The sequence below is a fragment of the Electrophorus electricus genome, chromosome 6 (genome assembly GCF_013358815.1).
Source record: "Electrophorus electricus isolate fEleEle1 chromosome 6, fEleEle1.pri, whole genome shotgun sequence".
Classification (NCBI taxonomy): domain Eukaryota; kingdom Metazoa; phylum Chordata; class Actinopteri; order Gymnotiformes; family Gymnotidae; genus Electrophorus; species Electrophorus electricus.
The window spans coordinates 11224292-11244524 of NC_049540.1; the positions used below are offsets into that span (position 1 = coordinate 11224292).

General features: G+C 44.0%; 1 protein-coding gene across 1 annotated transcript; it reads right to left on the minus strand.

Annotated features, from left to right (window-relative positions):
- Positions 1-279: 279 nt before the first annotated feature.
- On the minus strand, positions 280-16033 carry tecta (tectorin alpha). The gene is made up of 25 exons (XM_035527090.1): positions 15970-16033; positions 15430-15569; positions 14909-15196; positions 14388-14525; positions 14043-14208; positions 13586-13818; positions 13183-13362; positions 12429-12999; positions 11671-12284; positions 10914-11484; positions 10156-10820; positions 9284-9388; positions 8603-9149; positions 7987-8186; positions 7122-7502; positions 6647-6933; positions 6239-6519; positions 5818-5928; positions 5498-5700; positions 4333-4496; positions 3671-3919; positions 3150-3312; positions 2664-2748; positions 2274-2393; positions 280-1596 (listed from the first exon to the last, which is right to left on the minus strand). Exons 1-25 carry the CDS (start codon positions 16031-16033, stop codon positions 1493-1495), a joined length of 6630 nt encoding a protein of 2209 aa, XP_035382983.1. The 3' UTR covers positions 280-1492.
- Between the last annotated feature and the right edge of the window lie 4200 nt (positions 16034-20233).

The window sequence follows — 20233 nt, forward strand, 5'->3', positions numbered from 1 at the left end:
CACACACACGTAGGCGCGCACGTTTCAAACGCTCTCTCTCTCTCTCTCTCTCTCTCTCTCACACACACACACACACACACACACACACACACACACACACACACACGTAGGCGCGGACGTTTCAAACCCCCGCACACACGCACAGAAACGCGCGCACGCACACACAATGATTGCGAGTGATATATTTTTGGCACGCAATACTTCTAACTAAGCTCACTGAATAGAATCAAAGTGGCTAGTCGATGTGAAGAGCTCTCTTTATTCTCAAACAAATGCGATTAAAAAAATTCTACAGTAGCCTAAGACATCCTCGTTAAAGGATGGTATAGACGCTTCTCTTTTCGTTATTAATCATTAATCTGGCATGTAAGTTACCGTTACCATTGTACAGGAGACCTATACTTTGTACAGTGTCCATGCATCTGGTTACAAGCATTCCCTTTGTAGTTCCACATCATCAGGTCAGGTCTTCTGATATGTCAATGCTAAATTGCATATCCATTTAAATTATTCACTCATTCCTGCATCCCGGTAAATTGTCATATTTCCAAACTACTGGGTATTACATACAGTGCATTTAATAGAATCACCTTCACTTAAAAAGATGGGCAATACAAGTTTAATTACTAACCATGTAAAACAGGCTGCTTGAGAACATCCAAAATACCTGTGTTGATTTTGTATTTCCTTGTGTTTATGGGGCGTGAGGATTTGAGGATTCTGAAATAGTAGTCTGCAAAAGGTAGTCTACAGAAATCTTTCATCCATCTGTCACTCATCAGTGGCATTTCCAAATACTTAAAACACACCAAATACATCATATATTCAATGTAGAACCAAGATTAATCTGAACAATACTTCATTGTTGGGAAGAGGGAAGTTAAATAATCATCAAAAAGGCAAAGTGAATATTAGAGTAGGGAGCAATTTAAAAAACACAATGAATTACACATAATTGCTGGCACTGATAATTTTTAACCACCCATCATAATATGACCTTCCACAACATGGAGTTTAACAGAATGTTCATAAACTACTAAACTGAAGTCGCTAGTCTCTTATTCTCTTATTAAGATGTATGATATTCGGTAGCTGGTTTTCTATTGCTAATATGTCAGGTTGACTGTTTTTTGGCTGCGCATGTTCCCATGTGAAGTAACTGACCACATGCCACTGTTAACCGCAAGGTTCTTTGGGACGATCGTCTCAAAGGTGGACCTATTTTACAAACTGTAGGATGAAATCTCGTTTTTCGGTCTTTCTTTTTGTGACTGCATCCATGCAGACTCCCACGCGTCGGGGTGTTCGATCGTAGTGCTCTGCAGACGGCGGAAATTGCTGGGATGGGTATCCCTTCTTTGGACTGCAGTGTGCGGTGATTGAATACACTCCTCTTCTCTCTCTGTCACTGTCTCTTTACCTCCCTCGTATTTTAAAATGTATTTGTTGCCGCCTCTCCCATCTCCTCCGCGTGGCCGTGGTTCAGTGAGTGTTAGGAAAAGAGCACAGAGACGCGTGTATGTATCAGGAGTGTGACGCCGACGCCGACGGCAACCAGGGGAACAAGAGGACGCAGACTGTGGCTTGAACTGGTAGCTATGGAGAAATATAGAATATTTTAGATGAGGCAGGTCATACTCAGAGGATGGGAAAGAGTGAAGTAGGGAGGGAGAGAGTGAGAGAGTCAGTGGAAAAGAGAAGGGTAAGAAAGATAAAAAGATAAAGAGATAGTTGGATGGAAATATAGATAGGCGGACCTTCAGATAGATAGATAGATAGATAGATAGATAGATAGATAGATAAACAACAAGTTGTGGCTTGCAAATGTTAGGTGGGAATGGTGCGAGAGCTGGATGACTCATGGTTCTGCCTTTTGGTCAGAAAGAATGCAAGAGATAAATTTTGGTTTAGAGTTACAGGGAAGTGGAACAGTCAGTCAGAGATGGGTGACATCCAAGGACAACTGAACTGACATTTAATATGCAGAGGAGACGGGTATGAGTATGTGTGTTTGTGCGTGTTTGAGCCTGTCTGTGGGTGGATGAGTGAGTATTTGAGTCTAATAATAAGTGAATAAACACTTTAAGTTAGTCATGGGAAGAAAACTCCTTGTATCTTTTAATATTACTCATTTGATTAAAACAAAATCTAAATAAACATGTGTTATTTGTGTTTGTGTGTGTGTTACTTGTGTTTGTGTGTGTGTGTGTGTGTGTGTGTGTGTGTGTGTGTGTGCATGTTTGTGTGTACTTGTGTGTGTATGTGTGACTCACCACGGCAGCTCTTCCCGTCTCTCTGCAGCATTCCAGTCACACAGCTACACACAGGTCCTGTCACCTGACTGGTGCAGATTTGCTCACAGCCACCATTATCTTCTTCACACCAGTCTGACTCTGCAACACAAACACATGGACACACACACACACACACACACACACACACACACACACACACACACACACACACAGGTGAGCGAAAACACATACGTGGTCACTGTAATTATCCTCCTTTTTTATATACTCCTTGTACCTATTGCAGCTATTCTTTGACATTTTGACATATGTACATACATACTCTCATTAACAAATATTTCTATAGACACACACACACACACACACACACACACACACACACACACACATACACACACACACACAAAATACCTCGTCTTCTGATTGGTCCCACAGACAGTATGTGCTCTTTGTGCTGACTGTAGTCAGAGTAGATCCTTCTGTTGTGTGGACAGTTCTATGAGTTTAAACAACAAAGCTAGCTGCTCAAACATAACACACAAATATGTGTTTTTACGGTCTAAGAGTCTATGGAACACACCAGTGCAAAAACTAATTCCAGTTAACAAATAACCTTGCTGAAAGAGTTCACTATACACTATGAATATGACATTTATAAGAAGAAATCTCAAATCACTACTTAATAACGTTTTTTCCTGAAAATTAATGTACCTCACATAACAAGTTTGTGTGTGTGTGTGTGTGTGTGTGTGTGTGTGTGTGTGTGTGTGTGTGTGTATTCATGTGGGTGTGTTTGTGTGTGTTTACATGTTCCTGTGTTTGTGTTTGTGTGTGTTTATGTGTTCCTGTGTACGTCTGTGTGTGTGTGTGTGTGTGTGTGTGTGTGTGTGTACTCACCACTTTGCACGCATTGGTCTCGGAGTCGCACAGCGAGACGTCACAGTGCAGGTGCACCTCGTCATAGTCCCCGATGAACTTGAACACAGTGACGTGGAAACGGCAGGTGAGGGAGACGCCGTTCTCTGCCATGCCGATGGTGTTGTCCTTGATGTTGGGACAGCTGGGGGAGGAAGCGGAAGGGGCCTGGGTTAGCACCACAAACGATAAACAAACCACATGACCGCCTCACAGTGCAGAAGATACGTGTCTGTACTCACTGAGGAACTACAGTAACTACAGTGACCTCCCAACACACAGAAAAGGGATTACAGTATGTTTCCAAAGCAAAATGAAAGCTGCATTTGAAAGAAGTAACATGATGAAATGAACATATTGCAAACATGTTTATTGTCCACCTTGTGTGTCACTACGTATTGCATTTGCATGTGTGAATGTGTGTATGTGTATGTATATATATATATATACATATATGTATATGTGTGTGTGTGTATGTGTGTGTGTGTGTGTTTGTGTATCACCCTCTTTCTATGATGATGTAGCGGAGGCGGTCACTGCTGTATCGGGATGGTGTGGCCCAGCACATGTTCACTATGAGGATGAGCTGGCTGTCATCAGCGCCCTCCACAAACACGCCCACAAAGAGCACATCCCGTGTGCTCAGCACAACCTCGCCCTCACGGTACGGCTGCCGGTATGATGCGTTCTTATACAGAGCCATCTTGGTAATGAAGTTGCCCTCCTGGGTTGGCAAGGTCAGGTTTATTACACTGGAGAACAATACAGAGAGAGAAGGAAAGAGGGAGAGAGAGAGAGAGAAAGAGAGAGAGAGGAAGATCAGCATGTTTAAACATGTTTAATCATGTTTAATTATGTTTAAATATGCTTGGAACACTGGAACACAACAAAGTCCTAAATACATGTACATGATGTGAACACCATTCTAAGACATTTTGAGTCTACCTTTTAAATTGGTGCTAATGTAAGATACACAGCAGAAGATTAATGCCAAATACTTGGATATTATACACATCTTATACATAATAATAATATTAATAAAATTGTTACCTAATATTATTTAATAGTAAACTATATTTAATATTTAATCATTTAATGATGTTCTATAGGGGAATTCATAGAACCCATTCTGTAATTCTTTAAGGGAACTAGCTTGACCTCTGACCTCAGCATGGGCTTAAGTACTGTCTCCAGGGAGATCTTAATGTCTAGCTCATAGGCACAGGAGAACTCCACGTTGATGGTCTTATCACGTGTCACCACATTGCCTGTGTTGTTCACACTCTCAATCCACACCGTGTTCTTGTACATGATGTGTGTTCCATTCGACTGCACGGAAAAAGACCAAAAAAGTGCATTCAGGGGCACAAGGAACACAGACGCGCACACACACAATTGTAGTTCTTGCCAAGGTTTTGAAACGAATTACTTATGGCAGATTATATGCTTGAGCAGAATGACTACATAATACAAAAGATTACATTATGAGAAACAGTCAAGGTCATTATGGGACAAAGGATGAGCAACAAATTACTGTCTTATCTATATGAAAATTATGTTATTTGCAAGACTCTAATGTAACATTGTCTCTCCATTAGGAATCCTGAATGATCACATTCAGTATAACTGCTAGAATTACCCTATTCAACTTCAAACAGACATTTTTAAGTATGGTCGTGAATGCCATACATTAAATGGAGTCTGTACAATAACTACACATAAGATCTTCCAAGTACATGTTTGAGCACTTTTGTAAAATAGGTCCAGTAAATTGAAACACACACCTTGTAACTACAGTGGACAGCTTGCACTGAGTTCTTAAACCTAACACCTCTTATATTGCATCATATAAGAGAAAATCTCTACACTACACTGCACACAGTGTATGATCTGTACCATATCTTGATTATTACAATGAATGTAATATGTCTAATTTACATCATGCAATATGTTTATAACACTGTATCATATGATTTAAGATCCATGTATATTATTCCTTATTATATTTTATTGTGTACCTTTATATTTAAGTGAGATTTTATTTTTTCAATTCTCTGCATCTAAAAAGTCCAGTATGTCCACGTAATCTGTGTGGTATGTGTGCATTCACTACATCAAATACCTCGTATGCGTACCATACAAATTGATTATGATTCACATTCAGAGTCTGATTGTGAATTTGTCAACGACACTTCAGTCACGCTGCACAAACCCAACTATGTGTTTCACAGCCACCACCGCTTGCACACGTCACAGTGTTAAGAACAGCCGCAGGCTATGTCCAAGTCGGGGGCAGCCCGTCCCGAAGGCGTGGGAGAGAGCATGTTCACCTGCACAATGGAGCCGCAGTGGCCTTTGGTGTTGTTGATGTGGAAGGAGATGAAGTCCTCGCCCTCGATGCCGGCACAGCGCTGGTCGTTGATGCGCACGTCCTCGCGCTCGAAGCCCAGCTGGAAAAGGCGACACTTGGAGATGGACACCTCCATCTGGGCGTGCTTACACGTCACCTCTGCCTGGATGATGTCGTCTTCACCTGGGCATGTAACGAGGAGAAAGGGACTCAGGAATGAAAGCTCACACATATGGAAGACTCAAACACTGCTCTTACATATGGTGGCCTGTGCTGGCTTTGGAGGTGGGGCTAGCTTACTGATTTCAGTGCTGGGTAGCTCGGGGCAGCCACATAGGTCTCCTCCGTTCTCCTGCTCACATGTGTTGTTCGTGCAGATCTCTCCTGCACAGGGGTCATAGATCCATTCTGCTAAAGACATGCCAGGCACAAAGATAGCACCCACACACACACACACACACACACACACACACACACACACACACACACACACACACACACACACACTTATGGAACAAACACACCCACTGAACCTGCACACAAGCACCCATGTAACGAACTTTGCTGCAGTTTCAGGTACACCCCTGCATATCTATTCAATGTCTCCATCCATATTTTCAATATTTAAACTCTTTCTTCACTCCCTTCAGCCCTTGAACCCTCACTCCTTCCCCACCCCTGCACTTCCCATCCTGTCCTGCAGGTGGTAGCATCCCCTTACAGCAGTTCTCCTGGGCGATCCACTTGGTGGTAAGCGTGCCGAAGGACCGGCAGGCCTCTGCATAGGCAGCCATGGAGCCGCACACCTGGGCCCTGCGGTGGTTGTAGCAGCCGTCCAGGTAGCAGGACTGGTAGAAGGGGTGTGGATCTAGCAGACCGTGGCAGGGCTGGAAGAAGCCCTTCAGGTGGGTGAGCTTCAAACAGCTGTCCTCCCCCTGGAGGTCCAGTACTGCCGTGTTGTCGCATGACTGGGCCAGGGCCACATACTGAGTCTCATCACAGCTACAAAAGACACAGAGGAGGCAGAGACTGTGAAGATAAAAGTATGTGTGTATGTAAGAGAGAGAGAGAGAGATGGTGAGATTGACTGAACACACGCACGCATGCACGCACACACACACACACACACCTATTCTGCATTCCATTGGTTTTCCAGCTCTGGGCGAGCTCCAGGGCACTCATGGCCGGCTTGCCACGAGAAGTTATGTAATCATCAGTGGGATCCCCGTTGAAGTTCCCACATAGACCGCACACCTTGTTCTGCAGCCGTGGTCCCATGGTGATACTAAGCGTGTTGAAGCGATTGTACCGAACCTGGATGTCCTGTGGTGTATCGATCACCAGGAAGCCTTCAGATGTGGAGACTCTGGTCATCAGACCGGTCACGAAGGGCACAGATACAGGCGTCCCATTTACCTGAGAAAGAGACAAAGAGAAACACAGAGAAATAGAGAGAGGATTATCATTCCACTCATAAGATCACAAAATAATCAGCACCATTTCATCACCACAAAAGTTAGCGTGTTCAGACACCCTTTCCCTTGCTTTTTCATAGCAGCATGAACATAAACCCACAAGTTACAAGTGACACCATTTTCGCAGACCTTGACGGTGTTGCCAGAGATGAGGATGTTCTCCTCATTGATGTAGAGGTAGGCGTGCGAGATGGTGGTGAGGTTGGGTGTGCTCCACTTGTCAAAGTTGGCGATGAGCTGGAAGGAGAGCTCGGGCAGCTTGTGGCAGATGGTGGAGAGCACGAAGGAGCAGGAGGCGGGCAGGCGCAGCGAGGCGCCATCGAATGTGCGGAAGACACCGCCACCGGACGCCACGCAGTGCTGGCCACGGCGGGCGAAGCAGCCACGCACGCCATGGCGGAGAGCGCAATCCTCATCTGCCTTGCAGCGCCGGGGGTTGCACTGCACCAGGTTACGGCCGATACACTGGCAGCGCTTGGTACAGTCACTAGTCCAGAATAGCTGCTTGGGCTGGGGGTGGGGGGAGTAAGACAGGGGGAGGAGGAGCGAGGCAAAGAAAAGGCAAAGGAAAGGCAAACAGAGAAATGCGGAGTAATATGCAGGAGGAGAATGAGGGGAGATATTAAAGGAAAAGAGAGAAGAAGAGAGAGAAAAATAGAGTCAGAATAATAGGGTGGACAAAAGGAGAGAAATGCAGAGCAAGAGTAGGAGAGAGAGAGGGAGAGATGAAATGCAAGAGAAAAAGAGAAGAGAGAAGTTATTTTAGGCCATATACTTTATTACTATACAAGTAATAATACATTAGCTTTATAATAAAACCACTCTCATTGTTTCCTTCCATAGTGACATATGTAACATAAAGGAGCTTATACAATGTGAAAAACTTTTGTGTTAAGTATCCACGTAAAATCCTTCATGGGTCTACCCTCCATAGATCACTACGGCCTGACTGAACATGCTGTGTGTCGTTGATCTCCCGGCGGCTGCCTCTCACCTCGTAGTACTTGCCATCACTGTAGCAGCCACAGTTCTGGTTGAGGATACAGCCCTTGCCGTTGAGCACATAGCCCTGGTCGCACTGGCAGCCCTCCATGCAGTGCTGGTTACAGTCACGCTGGCCACGCACTGGGGCACACTGGGGCTGGCATGGCATGATGCAGCTGGAATAGTGGCTGTTCATGGGGCATGGCAGCACTGGGCAAACACATGCACGCACACACACACACACACACACACACACACAGAAAGCACAGGGGAGGAGTTCAGGTGGTGTTCAGATCTCACCTATATATGAGGAAAGGATAGACTTTATACAGCAAGCTGTGTAAGGATTTAGGGGGTAGAGTAGTTCAAGAAAGTTGGTTGGAAAGTTGGAACTGCTTGTGAGGTAAAAGCTGAAATTAATTTTTAAATGACTGTTTCATCTATTTCATCTATCACATATTTGACATATTTCAAAGATAGGCAATGTTTCTAATGGTCATAGCAGTGTTTCATTCAGGGTGTTAGAGGATACTGACAATATATATATATATATATATATATATATATATATATATATATATATATATATATATATATATACATGGTGTGTATACTGTTAGTCTCACCACATGGTGTAGAGCTCCTCCAGCCAATCACAGCCACTCCCTGTGTCTGACAGGTACTGGTATAGATCTGCAGCCAATTACAGATGGTCTCTCGTGCGCCCTGGTCCATGCACGTGTCCTGCAGGCAGCTCTGGTAAAAGTATGCTGGTGCCACCTTGCTGTGGCACCGTGCAAATACACCTCCACGATCAATAATAAGTCCACATAGTCTAACCGCTTCTGGTTCAACATAAACATACAAGCCCTCAGCCAGGTGGAATCGGTTGCCTGGGTTAGCACTATCGACATCACTGCTGCTGACAGCATCAATTGTCTGCACAGGAGCGGGCACATCGGCTGCCAGACCTCTTTCGACCAATCCACAACGAGGGCAGGAGTCACCGCAGCCCACCTGACAGAAGGTGTCACGCTCCGCCCATGTCATGGCCCAGTCACTGACACTGAGGGTGGGGCCAGAGATGGGCATTCCTTGGCACAGCCCACAGGTGGCATTAAAGAGACTCCGGGGCAGAAAAAGCAGAAGTAGGGTGTTCCAGTCAAATGCCACCTAGAAAAAGGGAGAAGGTTATAAAGTTTTAAACTCTGATATTGTTACATGTTAAATGGGAATATACAGTTGAACATCCATTATTTGGGCAGCGTAGCTGCTTTATATTATTTCAAATAAAGAAATGACTTTACCTTCAGTCCAAAGTCAGTCTCCACCAGTAACTGTATGCCAAGAGTGTATATGTTGACTTTTGCTGGGCCCAATTTCAGAGGCAGGTACAAACGCTCTTTATTCACCTTGTGGAAAGAGAGAGAGAGAGAGAGAGAGAGAGAGAGAGAGAGAGAGAGAGAGAGAGAGAGTCCATGTTTCTATTGTTAGTACTAATATGAGCACACTAAGTCCTTTTCTGTCCCTCCAGCAGTTCCCATACTATATTTCAATTTCTGCATCTTTGTCCTTCACCCTCCATCCATTTCTCCCTCCTCTGATCTTGCATTACAGAGGGAGTCCCTGAGAACAGTCTTCTCAATTTTTCCTTGCTTCTCTCTTGCTTCTCTTTATTTCATCTAAAGTTCTTAAGCCCTTTAGATGCTGTTGTGAACCTCTTCCAACCATCACTCAGGTGTCTACCTTTCTGAGACTTTGCTCCACCTTGTTAACAGACAGCAATTGAAATCAGATATTACTCATGTTTCCAAAGTAGAAAGTGTTCTTTTGTCTCCGGGCCCATCTGCTTGATTAAAAATAACTAAGAAGTACTTGACCTTCAGAAAATGTGAATCATTTATATATTATGATGAATTATTGCGATTATGCAACTAACCCTCTTTTACGCAGATGTAAGGCCGTTCTTTTATGGCTAACTTACACTCACTCACAAGATTACTAAACTAAGAAGGCTGACTTACAGAAGAACAGGTCTGATGAATGTTTGATCACAATCGTAATACATAAGCATCAAAGTACACTCCAACAAATTCTAGAAACATATGTGGTATTACTGAAAATGTTACCACATTATAAAACATCAGCAGTTGAGACTGACCCAACACCGTCCCCTTACCGTTACTGTATGCTTGAAGCTTCTTGACACCTCGATCTCATATCCATACACCTCCAGCACAAAGCCTCGCACCCAGATGGCCTGCCCTGTGTCTCTCTCCTCGTTGCGGGCTGAGAGCTGGAACTGAGGCAGGTCTCCTGGTCCCATCTCGGCACTGAACCCTCCATCCAGCCCTCCATCTCCATTCGCATCATCTTCCAGCCCCTCACACTCTGTAGTGACCAAGTGAAGGGTGCAGCTGCTCTGAAGGTCAAATGGGATGCCTCCAAAGGGCAAGAAGTGCCCATATCCAGCCACCACACACATGGCCTCAGTCCGAGGTTGGCAGAAGAACAACCCCTCATTCTCTTGGCAGTATTCCTCAGGCTGGCATGGCGAGAAGTTGCAGTAGACACTGTTATCAGTGCCATTGCAGAAGCAGCGCTCCTGGCATTCCCAATCAGTCCAGAAAGTCTCATTGGTGGCCAGCTGTCGGCCCAGGTAGAAACAGCCACAGTCACTGCGGGCCACGCACAGTCCATCACGGAGGGCGAAGCCCTCTTCACACTGGCAGCCTTCTGAGCAGGGGAACAGGCACGGCTCCTCGGGCTTGTCCAAGTTCTCGCAGGTGAGGGGGCATGCAGTGGTGCACTCATCAAAGTGGCTGTTCTCTGTGCAGGGCAGCGCTAGAAGGGAGAGACAAAAGACACAGTCAAAACCATTGCAACATAGACACACCACTGAGATGACACTGGCTTGTGAGATGAGAAGCCTCTTACGACAGTTGGTGGCACTCCTCCATGGCCCCAGATTGACCTGAGCATCCTGACATGCTGAAGCATAGGCCTGCAGGGAGGAGCACAGGGCTGAGCGGTTGCCCTGCTTCACACACATGTTATACAGGCAGTTCCGGAAGAAGGGTGAGGGGTTGACGGCCGAGTGGCAGGCCAGGAATGAGCTGTTCCCTAGGTCGTTGATATTGCCACACAGCCAAGGGCTCTGGTACAGCCGCAGATCTGTGCACATGCGGTACAGGTCGTCACAGTCGCCATTGCACGTCAGGTCATCTGCGATAGCTCGCCAGCCCTCGATGAACTGTTCTGCTGTGTCTGCCTGCCTGCCACTTGGGAGGCGGAAGTCGTCGATGGGGTCTCCATTAAAGAAACCACAGAGGCCACAAGTGTAGTTATAGAAGAGGGTTGATAGAGTGATATTGAGGAAGCCCTGGCGAGTGTAACGGGCTCGGATCAGGCTGGTCCACTCCACTACGGTAGCATTGCCAGAAGCACGATACACTGTAAGAGGTTCCAGTGGGTGGACATATGGAAGGACCACTGGCTCACCATTTAACTAAGGGGAGATGAGAGAGACCAATATGAGACCAGCTAGACAAGACTCACAAACGTCACCTATGAGCATGTCAAGATAAAAGACTTCTAGAAAATTATTGACTGGCAATAAGACCATGTTGCTTACCATTAACAGCATGCAAAATTAATGAATGAATATTCTCAAGAAAATACAGACTCCACAAACCTTAACAAGATCAAAATCACTGCCACCTATCTGTGTCTCCAGGTGTGCAACCCTGATGACCACAGGCCTCTTCCAGGTGGGACCCTTATTTACCAGCTTCCTGCCAATCTTCACTTCCACTGCTGACATGTTAGCAGGCACACGCCCCAATGTCTTCACCAAGTAGAAAGAGCTCTCGTCCGGGAATGGCATGGATGAACCGTCAAACGTAGCCAAGACATATGTTTGAGATAATGAGCACAAGCCCTCTCTACGAGGGTAGCAGCCCAGCAATCCCACTTCCGATGTGCACACTTCACCCTCTCGGCAAGAGTCATTAAAGCAGCTGACCTCGCCTGACAGGCCGCACACGCAGCGCTGAGAACATTCACTGCCCACCTCTCCCCCCTCTCCTGCCCAGAAGGTCTCATTGAGAGCATAGTAGAGGCCATCGCACTCACAGCCACACTCAGAGTGACGCACACACCGGCTGCCACTAAGCACGAAGCCCTGGTCGCATTGGCAGCCTTCCGTGCATGGATGTGTGCAGTACAAGTAGGAGGTCAGATCCGAGCAGGAAGCAGGGCAAGCACTGGTGCACACCTGGTAGTGGCTGTTCTCAGGGCAGGTCAAAGCTGCAGGCCAGTGGGGAAATAGAAATATGGGAAACAGTGTTCATGGACTAGCACTGAAAATCATAACTGATGTAGACAGACGTAGTAAAACCAGCATTTAAATTAATTACATTTCCAAGAGGCATAAAGTGCAGATGAACTTACTGCAGAAGGTACGGGATCTCCAGGGTCTGATGGTAACACCCAGTGCCTGGCATGCTAGAGCATATGCCTGTATAGCCTGGCAGAGAGTTGTAATGTTATCCCGATTGCTGCACATATCATACACACAGCTGTAGACAAATGCAGTGGGGTCTACTATGGCCCGACAATCTCTGAAGGGACCATCAGTCTTGTTAATGAGTCCACAGTAATCTGGTCGAAAGTAGAATGCTTCAGCAGCTGGCTCACATAAACTGCAGTTCTGGGCGCAACCATCAGTACAGCGAAAATCAGTGTGTTCTGCTCGCCAGCTTCCACCCAGTTCAACAACACTCTCTGCTAGCGAACCATCCGGCAAAACGGGATCATCAGCAGGGTCGTCATTATAGTTACCACACAAGCCACACGTATTATTGAAGTATGAACTGGGAAGGGAGATGGAAGCATAGTGCTGCCCATCATAGGTTACCAAGAGACCAAAGTCAGTTTCCAAGGCAACTGCAACACCAGACTGGTACACTTTGACAGCACCAAGCTGAAGCTGGACAGGCAGAGTCTTCAAGAGGCTGTCAACCTGAAACCACGAAGATGAACAAAAGGTATTAGCAGAAAAAAGTGAAAGATTACAACCTGGCACAAAAGGATATTACAGGAGTGTAAACATTAAACTCATTCCACCCTTTCTAGTTCCTTTCAGCTTGCATTATGGGGCATTGTTCCAAAAGACAGAAAGGATAAAGGCAGGAAGGAAACTCACCTGTACAGTGCCCATGGTCCCTTTGGGCAGGGTGACTCGATGACCATAGACTTCCACAGTCACATCTCTCAGCCAGGACACAGAAGTCATTCCTCGGTTTTCATTCTTTGCCTCAATGCTGAAGAATGGAAGACCAGGTACCTCCCAGCATGGACGAGCCAACAGGTAAGAACACGTACCCTACAGGGATTGGTGAAATGAAGATTGGAAATCATGTCAGAGCACCATGTGATGAATATTCTGATAACTTTAGAATATATCTAATCTATGTCAAACCTTTGGTCTCTTACAAAAATCAAAGTATCAAAATTATTTGATTGGCACATGACAAATGATACAAACAATCAGAGTTTGTATTACTTTAAGCACCAAAACCTGCTATGTCAGGCATTTTCAGACTTACTTGGAAATGGTAGAGCAAGCCATCAAAGGTGTGGTAGTGGGGGTCTCCAAAAACCACACAAGTGCTGGTCCTTGTGGGCTGGCAGTAGTAGGCCCCCTCCAGCTGCTCACACGTCTCCAGCTGGCCACATGGAGCCTCATGGCAGATGACCTCGTTGTCTAGATCCAGACATCTGCAGCGCTGAGAACATTTGTCTGACAGCCAGTATACCTCCCCACGTCGATAAAATCGTCCTAAGCAGGAGGGACATGTTGTTGCCTTTACTTAAAATGTCCATTAAACATTTTGAAAACTACAACCAAAATCTATAGATCGATACGAAAAACTTGTCCAATCAAAGTAACCAGTACTCCGACATGTTTGAATTATGATAGAGAAAAAGACCAGAAAAGGATAATTTCATAAATACATTCTGAATGAAGAGTAATATTTCTTGCTTAGACTTCTTTCCTTTTACCATTATAGCTGCAGCCATTGGCTGGGTCTATCTGGTCCATGTCAACGCGGAAGAACCAACGGCCAGGCACGTTCACATTTGTGGTCTCCTCAATGTTCACCACTTCATTTGAGCGGGAGCCAGGGAGGTTGAAGAAGTGACTGACATCTCCACCATTAAAACCTGACTAGAGAGATCAATAATGGGGGAGATAGCAGAAAGAATTGTGTTAACTAAACTTAGGAGTTACGTAAACATAGAACCCTCACCAAATAGCCTTCACTGATCTTATCTGAACATCACATAAAAGCTGTCTTTTATAAATAAGAGATTGTGTGCAAAACATTCCATGGGAGATGAGGTTACCTGTGCAGTGGTTCCTCCCAGGCCAGTAAGAGGATCACCCCCACTCGCAGTCCCTGTACTCCATGTGATTTCCCCATAGTTAAACATGGCAAAATATGTTGCGCCATCTGAGATTAACACTGACTGGAAGGTATTCACCTGTGACAAGTTTAAGCAGTTCCTCCAGATTATGATGGAGTTCATTAAAAACATCATACAATGTGAAAAGCATTACATTAGTATATATTCTCTTGTCCTATCAACATGTCCATTATTAAATGTCAGTGGACTTGATGACTCCCTTCATGGACTTAAATCATTTCCTTTATTAATTATTTAATCAATAGTAACAAAACTCCTCAAGGCTTCCAGTAGTACTATCAGCAGTCACTTTGTCAGTATTTACCCATTGGTAGCAGATCTGGGTCTGTATCTTTGCCAAGTAAAAGGTTAGGCAGAGATACAGATATGAGTGTGACCTTCAGAGGAACACCTTCCTGTTGTTTCTCTTCTATGCTCTTGCTATTCTTTCTTTTCTTTACCGGTGTTGTCTGGCTGCCTCCATAGAAGGTGACTTGGTTCCAGGTGGCAATGAAGACCCAGGTGGCGGTGAAGGAAGCCATGCTTTTAAAATACTTCCTGACATCCTGAGTAGCTCTCTCAAGGATCTCCGGGTCCGTGGACTCGCGGTAATACACATCCCCACGGATACCGTTGTGCACATCCGCCCATAAGGGAGCAATAAAGGACCGGCTGTCACTGAGGGGGAAAGCCTCAGGAGTGAACTGGCTCACCTGAACACTGAAGGAGATCACTCCATTGTTGTTAACCTGTGGGGTGGGAGGCACTGTTGAACATTACTAAATTAATATTTATTTAGAAATGTGAGTACATGGGTGAAGTGGATGGCCGAGATGAACAGAGAACATAAAATATTTCTAGTCGTGCAAACACACACATCAGTTTGATATGATATACATCTACAATATGTTTGCACCACGTAAATGCAAAATTGATGCAAGAAATATGGTGATACAAACAGCTTATTTCTTGTTAGACTCACATATATGGTGCGGTAGGGGATGTTAAAGAAGACAAATGGCATTTGTAAAGGAACTTCTGATGAACTGCCATCATCCATCTTTGGGGTTTCTAAGTCCCTATAGGCTGGCCCAAAAGGGTACAGCAGATCCTGAGAGAAAGCTACACAGAGGACAGTGTGTGAGAACAATTCATTATAATCTGTCTGCCCATACCAGATCATTTAGATGGTGTTAATATAAACTGATTTTAGAATATATAGTTTTTGGCAATCTGAGAGAGCTGTTATAGAACACCAATGAGAGTCAGGTTGGCGGTCTTTAGAGAACCTTTTGTATTTATTTATTTTTATTCACATCCCTCCACGCCATGCTGAAGGCGTTTAAATAGTGCTGCAATAGCATTTTTTGGCCTAAACTTTACAGTGATTTATTGATATAGTTATCGTTCACAGATATTTAATGCAATAATTAACACAATCTAATAGCACTATAATTGTAAATAACTGCTGTGTTATTCAGATACAGGCAGCAGGATATTTATATACATTAATATGACATACCTCCTCCAGGAGCAAGAGTGCTGAAAAGCTGGAGCAGAGAGACTAAGGTGCTTGTACTGACCATCCTAAAGACCTAAAGTGCACACACATACAGTATATTCTGAATGTTCTGAACTACAACTTTATTTCTGCAGTGACAGTGAATGTCACACAATTTTAATAATGGATATCAGTAATTTTCTTAAATAGCCCATAAATTACATGTGAAAGGAACCATCAAACACTTATATAAGGACATTACAAAATCAAATAAACCAAGTCCAGTGCCTTTCTAATCTTCCCTGGTTTTATTAAGAGCAGTCTCCCAGGTCCCCCCCAGGGCCCTCTCCCCCTCTCTCCCCCACCAGGGTGGGCCCATTGCTCCTTTGCTGAAAAGGTCCCATTATGCGATAGGGAACAATGTGTGGGGATCACGTTCACCAGCACCACTGTGAGTGGACTAAGGAGGAGCAGTTCTAGGACTCTACGCAGCCAGCAAACCTGTGGCAGCGTCTCAGACCCGGTGCTCTCCATCGTCTGCAGGGGCCCATTACCGTGTGTTTGTGTGCCATGTCTCAGTGGCTTCAGGGAAGGGGACGAGAGCAGTTCAGCTAATGGGTCTAATTGAGAAGGCTTAAGTTGCCACAGTCTTTTCGGCAACCCTGAGGGACGCAAGTTTGAGTTTCAGTCCCCTTGAATTTGAAAACTTTTTCCCAAAAAGTACAGTTTTTCTGGAATTAATTCAGGCTTTGATAGAAATCTCAAAGAAATGACATTTAATTTCCGCCAAACCTCGGGAAAACATGTTAGTGACATTCTAGTGAGCAATGGGATATTTTTTGAGAGATATATCAAAAATTAAATGAGTAGATGAAAATAGCAAAACTGGGAATAAATCATAACAGAGCCCATCCAACCTAGATATACAATTTACTAGGTATAATTTTACAACTATATAGACTTTTAGGCAACAGGTTAATGGTACAAAAACAATGATACAAAAACAAATAAACAACAACTACAAAAAAACCTTATCGTCTTTAACTCTATAATGATCAAAGACAGATGTACTGAGTGATGGTTTACTGCTTCAACAGACTAATTATAAATTATTATTTAAAAAAGTAATTTTAGAATTGAAGGGGTTTTTTTTTTACATTCAGTTATCTCCATTGTGGGATAAAGTAGATTGCTAAGGTATGCTTTCTGTGGTGGTCTTGGCTCACAAATTGTCATAATGTTTACAGCCTATCATACAATTATTCATCAGTCTCTGTCCATTTGAAGTCTGACACATGGTTCTATGGTTCTTTCATGCCAGATAGTACATAAATGTTCCCCAATTCATTAACATAGCACAGCACTTCTTTACTGTCATATGACATAGAAGAACAATGAAAACAGTTTGATTGAGTACTTTGTAAAATAAACATAATTGAATCTTTTCTCGTTAATAATTTTGTGTTATGTCATTCCAATACAGAGCATTCTAAAAAAAGAATGTAATAATGTATTGTGCTCTGTTTTTGAGATATCTCTAGTTATGTAATTGTGTAGCATTAAGTAATCAATTTAGTATTGAAACAACCATACAGGGCACACAGCTTTAGTCCAGTAAAACTACATCAGTTTGATATTATAACATTACTTGGCAGTAATATTCTTTTGTTGTTTAGGGCATTTATATCTATATTGACTGAAACATAGACAAATTCTTTTAATATGCCCCTGCATCCTTTTAATGCCTCTCCACACACCCACCCCATGAATGAAAATCTTTACTAAGTGAAATAATCCTTGGTACGTTTTGACTCAGATCACTGTCCCAACCAGAATATTCCACTGTTTGGTCTTGAGGCATTTGGTTGGATCTAAACCATCAAGATGCTGCACCCATGCACTGTCATAGCCTCAAAGGCGGCTAGTATTTTCATGCTTTTTGACAAGGTAGCAAGCAGCTAAATGTTTTGATACTCATCATGATTCGGCTGAGACTCTGATTGATTTAACATAACAGTGTCCTGCTTTACTGGCGCTGACACCCCTTTGGTCCTTATACTGGGAGACAACAACAGAGGACTCAAATTCCATATGCCATATCTAGAATCAGCTCATCAGCTTTTGTTTGTTCTCTGGTCAAATAACAATACAAATAACATTACAAAACTGTTCATCTATTTTAGTCATCTAAGATGGGACTAATGACTATGCGTACAAAGGTCTGTCACTTCTACATATTTGATATGGTGTGCACACCCTGGACTCAAAGCTGTCATTCATTGTATCATTTGAAATCCAGTATGCTGGTGTGCAAAGCCAAGGCAACAAAAAATGTGCCACTGACTATATACATATGAAATGCATTTGATTATAACTATGTATCAAATTTTGCTGATGCTTTGAAATCAAGGTTTCACTTAGTTGTTAGCCAATTCATGGATTGATATTAATTATGAGATTGCCTTTAAAGTGCCCCAAATTTATTTTTGCAATCACATAAGCAACTGACTTTAGGCCAGCCTGGCTCTAACTACCATTCCTACAGTGGCGACTAACAAAATAGTTACATAAACCCCAATGAGTCATACAATTCCTGGATTATTTCATTGATACTAGTGCAAGCATGGCAGCAGCTCTTTCATTACAAACATGTACAAATCCCCACCTGCCAGCATATCTGAAACCTAGTCTTCCAGACAGAGTGTGGGGTTTGAGCCACATGCTCATGTCTGATGTCCTCTGTGCAGATGAAATTGGTGTTTGGTGACAGTGCCGAGTGCACCACAAGAGATTGTGAAAGATGCCATCTCTTTCCACATCACATTACATGAGCTAACAGGGTTAATTTGGCTAACCTTGTGAGAAACTGATCTCACCACGATTTGTCTTCCTCATGACACTTTAAGGCTGCTATTAATACTGAAGATAGATGCTATCAAAATCACTGGGATACTTATTGACAGATAAAACTGATGATTTACATATTGATGTGTTAAGTGTGGTTCCAAACAGCACAGAGACAGGGGTAGAAAGAGAGAGTGGAAACCTGGACACCTCCTGTTAGAATCAATGATAAAGAAAGATAAGCAATGCTTGTTAAGGGCTTGTCCTAAAAGACTGCAGGATCACAAGACTACTGCTCAGAAATCACTTGGTTGAGAGATTGTGCAGAGGTGCGGGAAAGGACTAAGGTAAGAATCCACTCACCTGCCTTCAGAGGACGGAAGTTCAGCACCTCACCTGTGGCATCAGCCTTCCAGACCCGACTGGGTACCATCCACACAGGCTGAGGAGTGGGGAAGTTCTGTGCAGGGACAGGAGGAAGGGAAAGGGAGGGGGAGTGTGGCCCAAGAAAGCACTCCTAAATCTCCCCTCACACAAGAGCACTCTGATGGTCCAATTCTGTGGGATTACCGAGGAGAAGGAGACTGGTGAACCCCAGCCCAATCCACGCTCGCGGCACCTGTTTGATTTTTTAAGAGCGAGAGGCTGAAGAAAGTGATCCCGGGATGAGAGAAGAGAGGAACGAGTGTTTGTGTGTGAGTTCCTTTACTGCCGTGCTGCAAGCCAGTAGCCACTGAAGCTGGTGCTACCTTTTAGCACCACGGCTAGTGTTAAAGTTAATCTGAGATCTTTTTTTGGGGGGGTGGGAGGTGGGAGTTAGGAGGTTGGAGACGGAGGGGGGTGGGTATGGAGAAGAGGGTGAGATTTTTTCAATAGAGGGAGGGAGAGCAAGAGGGCAGAGTAAGAGGAGTGGTGAGGATAGATAGTGAGGATAAAAGAAAGAGAAAGTGCAAGTTGATGCTTAGTGGTAGGTAAGCAAGTAAATAAGTGTGGATAGAGCAAAAATAAATTCTGAAGAAAATGTCAAATTAGTTCCTTAGGCTACAGGTCTTCATAGACACTGCATTTTCCACAGCATCTCTTCAGGCAAATGTGAAGCTCTTCTGCTCACCCTTGGGGCATTTACTTACAAAAGAAAAAAAAGATGTGTAAAAAAAACTTTCTTTGTTTGTAAAAAGAAGCAGGGAATAAAACTACAGCATTAACATGAGTCAATCAGGACACTCAAAGTCTATGTGTGTGAGTCAACGACTGTGTGATGCGTGTGAGTGCTCCCTCTCCTGTTCTGCTTGGTTCCTTGCACTAACTAAGGATAGCTTCATTTGCAACCATGCACATAGGGCCAGGTCAGTCTCCGAGGGAGCTACTTTCCATAGATGTGGTGCAGAGATAGAACAGAGAGGTGGGGAGAAGTGCTGGTGAATCCATGGTGATAGGGTCT

Bases quoted from the DNA above. Each gene is read 5' to 3' on its own strand.
- tecta (XM_035527090.1), bottom strand. From the start codon at position 16,033: ATGGTCAGTACAAGCACCTTAGTCTCTCTGCTCCAGCTTTTCAGCACT. The intron at 9,389-10,155 runs GTAAGGGGACGG...TCTTTCCACAAG, and splicing joins GCTTCAAGCATACAGTAACG to GTGAATAAAGAGCGTTTGTA. The intron at 5,701-5,817 runs GTAAGCTAGCCC...TTACATGCCCAG, and splicing joins GCTACCCAGCACTGAAATCA to GTGAAGACGACATCATCCAG.